This window comes from Morone saxatilis, unplaced genomic scaffold (assembly GCF_004916995.1).
Source record: "Morone saxatilis isolate NCDOM2014 unplaced genomic scaffold, NCSU_SB_2.0 Contig24, whole genome shotgun sequence".
In the NCBI taxonomy this organism is placed as follows: domain Eukaryota; kingdom Metazoa; phylum Chordata; class Actinopteri; family Moronidae; genus Morone; species Morone saxatilis.
The window spans coordinates 17,392,593-17,399,287 of NW_023339807.1; the positions used below are offsets into that span (position 1 = coordinate 17,392,593).

The following is a 6,695-nucleotide window of genomic DNA, read 5'->3' on the forward strand; positions in this document are numbered from 1 at the left end:
CAGCAAGGACTCAGCTTTGGTAAATGGGTCGCCAGCTCTACCCACTGAGCTAACCGGGCGCCCACATTTAGTAATCTTTTATGTAACAGTTGATTTAAGAACTTGTAGATAACGTGCTTATAATAGGTAATCCATCATAGTAAACATCAGTAGGAATCAGTATTTTTTTTGGCAGCGTTAATTTATGATCACATAATGCAGATTAGAGCAGGGTATGTTTTAACTAAGTCTGATAGTGGCTCTGTCAGGTTTTTTTCCCCCTATGGTGGTGAAGTCATGACCCGCCCCCTCTGCCTCTGATTGGCTAGTACTCATTGCCATCATTGGTTTGATTGGTTAGGTTTGAGCATGAGGAATGATGGTGGTGCTAGAGGGAAGGTTAAGTGATCTCCTGCTGGGGCATGAATGTACCAAATTTCATGACGGTTCATTAAAACCACCATCTTCCAACTTCATGGTTGTGCCAGAGGAAATTGGTGGTTATTTGTGCCAATCATTCTAGTAGATGTTGCAGTAATTCACCAGATACCTTCTAGGTATGATTCATCCTCTGGGGGATACATATGTCTGAACTACTATGTATTTAGATATTTCAGTCTGGATAAAGGACTGACTGATAGATATTGACAGCGACTGCCTAGAGTTTTATAGCTAGATGCTTCTCCAACAACTCTCAACTAACATTAGTACATTGGGCTGCTAAGAATCATAACATTCAAATGAGTTGTTGCAAAATCAAAATGGAATAAAAAAAAAAAACCACATTCATTGGGAAAAACACATATTGTAAATAATGAGGTTTCTGGTTTTTTTTTTTTTTTTTTACATGTTGCTTTCTTGAGTCTCAGATGTTGATTATGTAACTGTAAGAAAATGTGAACTAAATATTGACTGTGATTGATTACCTCTCTTAGGATTCAGGTCTCTGCATGTTGATTTTTATGTACTGACACAGACTTGGCGGCCTGGAATCTAGGAAAAAAGCCAGTAAGGCATGATATATATTCTTTTAATCCTCAGCAGTTAATGGGCTAAAACATGCAAGACCACCTGACATGCTTTATTATACAACTGGAAAGAACAACGAATGCAAACATTTGGTTCCAACATGAGGGGCTCTCTAGAAAAGACGCTAACCAGTGCCAAGGCAGTGCTGCCAGTTTTCTGAAGCAATCTAATTATAGAGGCTCTGGCAAACTATCTTTAATGATGCAATGGCTGCTAACTAAAAAAGTTTTGCGTGTCTCCCTGCACTTGACTCCGTCGCTCTCTTGTCAGTTGTGTTTTGTGGTGCGGGATGGAAACAGCAGCTGCTCATAAGTATTCATTAGTCCTTCTTATGGATTAGCCGAGACAAAATGTGAGAGTGTAGATTGGACTCCACACTGTGCTGCCTCCTCCAGAACACAGCGGGCTCTTCTCTCCTCTCTCTGAGCACTAACCACAGCTGTTCAACACCACTTGACTTTTCCAACAACAATGTTCTCAGATGGATGTGGCCACTTTTGTTCCTCCTTGCCAAAACATTGGTCCGACTTGTTTTATTCTCTTCTTTATAATGTCTTTGTCTCTCTGTGGTGTGTGTGTGTGTGACTGTGACAAAAACAGTGATGAGACACTGTGGAGGATAATGTTTGTTGACATTGGTTGTTATGGTGATTGCCCTGGATTTTTTGCCAGTCATTGGCTCCGATTTTGCACGTGCAGCTTAGTCCAGTAAGCCCCATATTTCAACATTTTATCAGCTGGCATATTCCCACACATACTTACTCATTTGGACAACTTGGCTGTTTTTCTGTGAAGAAAAGAAAAAGATGTCTGTCTTTCTCTCACCATATTCCCCCCCCCCCCAACTTGGAACACATGCAGCATGTATCGGTTGCATTGTGTCTCCCATTCAGGACAGCTGCATTGGCTGGCTATCCCTGAGATCTCCTCTATGCCCACATACACGCCCCACGCACCCATGCATACACGCACCACAAGGCCATAAGTCACCCTCTCTACACCACCTTCCCCCTCCTCCCAAACACACATGTACCCATGTCATCGCTGCGCTTGTTCCATCGTCTCCGCCCTGTTGTGCCTGAGCTAACTCTACTCTACTATTCACTCTGTTTCCATACATTCCCCCTTTGACGACTCCCCATTCCAATTTTCTGTCACTACAGCTGTGTGTCAGCTGTCAGCCTGTCCCAGTCTCTAGTCAGAGATGAAGCCGAAACACAGAGGGTCTACAGGGAAGACAGCCTGGCCCCTCTGTCTCTCCCAGCTGTCACTCCCACTTCAGACTTCCACTTATCATAGTTTCTGTCCTCCCTCTTGTTTCACCACTGGAAGTCTTCCTCAAACACGTTCAAAAATAAAATATGCACAAGGGATTGAGAAATGAAATGGGCTTATTTTTTCTGTATGAATCAAATATTCATTTGGTAAAATTGTGTTTGTGTTGGACAAAAAGCACAAAAGTTTTTTTTAAAGAAGAAAGCACTGAGTACTGTCATTTTGAAGATATTGTAGATCTGCACTCAGTTTGTTAGCTACACCTTGCTGAAACTGATACAGTCTAATACAGCAGCCTTACTGTAAATCCTACCTTCATGTAGGTTATATTGTTCAGTTTCTGTTGAAACTTTTGAGAGGTGTTGATTCAACTGAATGATCATTTTCAAGGCTTTAGTTTGTCGTTTCGTCATCTGTATATCACATAATTCAACAGGACCACACAGTCCATAATGATTATTTAGTTGAATCAACACCGCTCTTAATCTTAACAGTAAAACCTTCATAAAGATGTTGTACTGCAAGGCTGTTGTACTAGACTGCAGGAGTTTTGCAAGATGTATCCAATAAAGTGGCAAGTTGTAGGTGTAGGAGTGTAGGTGTTTTGTAAGTTTTATGCTCTCAAGGATCTTTTAAGTGACTCAACAACACATGCAAAATGTCTATGATGTGGTGTTATAAGCAAATGTTGCTTTGTACGTTAAGCCTAACTAATGTTGTTGTCCCCATTACCGTCCAAATACCTAACGACATCTGTAAGCCATTCTGTTCTCCTCCCTCAGCAAATTGGCCTTGCCATTTCTTCACTCCATTTAACAGTTTCCATATGTTTGTTAGGCTTATTCCCAAACCCAGAGCATCCTCCACCGGGTTGCTCCAAAATACACTTTATTCCTATTAACGGGAAAGTAGGCCTTTGAAAATTAGTTAAATTTGGAGAAATTTTGGGCATTTCAAATACAGAAGAGAATAAAATACTCCCTGGAGTAATGGGACCGGCTAATTATATACCATCCCGCTCAATTACCAAGCTGTTTGTACCCTTTTCTAAAGGCCAGGCAAAGTATATTGTAATCACCTGCATTCTGCTGCCCAGAGAAAACAAATTATCGTGTGAAAAGTGGCCCCTTTGTTGTAATGTGCTTTGTGCCTTGCTCCTCTGAGGCCCATTGCTGAGCTCCGGCCATGCATATAATGTTGAAGAACAAATGAGTGTGAGACCATGCTCTGTGCTTCGGAATAAGAGGATTTGATTGCGGAGTTGAGTTATGCGATGGAGATGGTGAGGGCCCTGTGAACCCAGCAGCCTGAGGCTGTAGCTGTGTGTGTGTAATATAGTATAATATGTGTGTGTGTATATGTGTTGTAATAATAATTGTGTATATATAATATAAATATGTGGGCGGCGAAAATAAACAAAAATCATTTGTGTTCATGTGATTTGTGCGGATTCAACCCCAAAACCTGAAGTGGATGTAGCTGTAAATATCTGTTTTTCTTGGGCGTCCTGGTAGCTCACCTGGTAAGAACATTGCGCCCCAATATATCAAGAGCAGAGTCCGTTAATCGCAGTGACCGCGTGTTTCATTTCATTTGCTGCATGTCATCCACTCTTCTCTCCCCTGGCCTTTCCTGTCCACCCTCTCCAAGCTGTTCAAGCCTGTCTAATAAAGCATACAATGCCCAAAAAAGCTTTAAAAAATAAATACATGTCTTTTTCTGCGACAGGTATGCCTGTGGTCATCAGTGTGTCTCCGGACAGGTAACCAGGTGTGTTACTGCTGTCATGGCCTCGCCAATCCTGCGGCTGTTTCCTGTCACTGTGCTCACAGTCCTTGTAGTGCTGGTGTCGTCTTCAGTGGACCATGAGTGGCACTTTAACCCAGGTAGGATGTCATATACACGCATGCAACAAAGAGAATCTAAATTGGTGATTGGTAAATTGTTACCTCAATTTTGTGTTTTCTCTCATCCCAAAAACTGCCACATTTATCAACAGTTTGGCAGTTGCCACATTACAAGGTTGTTTTTCATTCCTACAAACTCAGACATGCTTGTTTCTTCCTCTCTCTTCCTTGTGTCCACGGACACAGCCATCGTCCGTCCTGCTGCTCCGGCATTCTCCTCACATTCTCAGATCAGTAAGGCTCGTTCTCCATCCGCTATCAACAGGCTATCCTATGTCCTCTCCCTGTCTGCCAGCCAGTCGTGTGTAATAGGAGAATGAGGTAGCTGGGCGGTCCCCCCCCCCCCGGCTCGTCAAGACTGCTAATGCACAGGCAGCTCATGAAAGTGTCAGTCAAAATGTCGGGGAAGGGAGCGCATGAGGGGTTAGTGAATGAGAGCCAACCAGGTGTAACCAGAGGAGACTGTTTGCAGCGCGGTCGACCTTCTGACTGCAGCAGCTACACCGTGAATAAGACAAAGAAGAAGTATTGATTGTTGTTGAATTATTATGTTAATTATTTTTGTCTATTCATCAAACCAGCAAATTCTTGTATGTGAGAAACTCCATCCATTGAATGTTTAGAATATTTAGCTTGATAAATGAGTTAAATTATTAATAGATTATCCTAATTAGAGCTGAAACAATCAGTCATGTCCGATTAATCAATAGTAAACATAATCATTTGTAGCATAATTCATTTAAAATTGTTGTGGGTTGTTGAACTACTAATTGATTTATTGACTAATCATGTCAGCATTAAATAATCTAAGATTTGTCCCTTTATTGATGTAAGGGAAACAGTTGGAGATGGCGGAACAGACTGAGGCAGAACACACAAACACAGACACACACACTTTGTCTTCAAGCTAGACAGTGTGAGCAAAAAGGTTTAGTGCGTGGGCTAAAGTTTTATGAAAAATAACAAAAAGAGAAGGCGAAAGCAGAGGACTCAGAGAGAGGTAAAAAATATTGCAGATGGGGGAGATGACTGGCGATGTGTGAGGAGGATGATGATGATGTAATGAAATGGGCACCTGTCTGCAGGGTGTGGATGAACTCTGTGTGTGTGTGTGTCTGTGTGTGTGTGTGTCTGTGTGTGTCTATCTGTGTGTCTCTGTCTGTGTCTGCAGGACATGTTGGGGTTTTTAGGGTTTGTCATCCAGCCCAACATTCCTGTCCGCTGACTCAATGACAGAAACTGAGTTAGACGCCCACCCCCGCCTCTTTCTGTCACCCTCCATATCACTGTCAGTACCCCTTTCCACTTTATCACTACCCAAACCCTCACCCTCTCACTCCCCCCCTGCACCACCATCTCCTCCTCATGACTGACTTCAGAGTGGATAGCTGGGTCGTTGGGTAATCCCTGCCTGGGACCATGCTATCTGGATCATTTGATAACGCTGTCGCTGGAGCGGAGTCAGCACAGCTATCTGAGACCTGTCTGTGTTCTTTCATTCGCCCTTCGTTTCTTTCCCTCTTTTGTTCTCTTCCTCCAAATCCCCAAGCAGTGGTAACCGGAACAGAGACTGTGCTGGATAGCACAGGAAAGGTGTAGTCTCAGAGAAGACAGGTCAAGAGGTCTCACAGGGGGCCACTGGTTACAATAAAGATGCAGAATTTTAATGACTGTCACTTTTTGATGACTTGCAGGAACGAGTGATGCAAAACAGACTACCCTGAGAGATTCTGTAACAAATAAGAGAACAGGAACATTTTACTGTAGAGTTTGGCATTTTTTCTCCTTCTCTCTGTCTGTGTGGGTTATGAAGCATGAAGTCCGGAAGTTTTCCCAGAGATGACATAACAACATTATGCTCCGTGACCAATGATGGCTGCTGACACTCTAATGGAAATATTAAGTTTCCACTGGACATGTGCTCCATACAGATGAGAATATTGCTCATGTCTCTCTCTCTTTCTCTTTTTCCTCACAGCTCAGTGTCGTTACGCCCTGGGGATGGAGGATGGCACCATCCCAGACTCTGACATCACTGCCTCCAGCGCCTGGTCAGACTCCACTGAAGCCAAACATGGAAGGTAGGAAATGTGTGTGTGTGTGCAGGGTAGAAACCATAATAACCAAGTGCCTTTTGCTATAGTTTTTGTGTGGTTACAGTCAAAAAACTGTAACTCTGCTTAAAGAGTAACTTAACAACAGGTTGAAAAGCAGTTTTAACTGTTTCTGATCACACTCAGCATCACTAATGGGTGTCTGCTCTGTTGCATCATACAACTTGTCCAACAACATGTTTTTCTAACAGAACACAATGAGGAATGGCAGAGTGGAATAAAAGGCCGTAAGTGTGGCTTCATTTGACAAAGGAACTCAAACAACTATAACTCTACTCTGTTTCTGCACTGTGTTCAGACGCCGAGATAATAAAACATTTGTGTTGTTGCTGAAAGCCAGTGTAAGAATTGGGCTAATAAGTAGAGTCGATAATGGCATTGGTATCAATAA

General features: G+C 42.6%; 1 protein-coding gene across 1 annotated transcript in view; it reads left to right on the top strand.

Annotated features, from left to right (window-relative positions):
• The window catches only part of ddr1 (discoidin domain receptor tyrosine kinase 1), a gene marked incomplete in the record, with an annotated part of 38,865 nt that overhangs the window by 7,508 nt on the left and 24,662 nt on the right, over window positions 1-6,695 (top strand). The window contains 2 exon segments of the mRNA XM_035672576.1: window positions 4,012-4,169; window positions 6,169-6,271. Of these exon segments, the coding sequence (XP_035528469.1) occupies window positions 4,012-4,169; window positions 6,169-6,271 (261 nt within the window).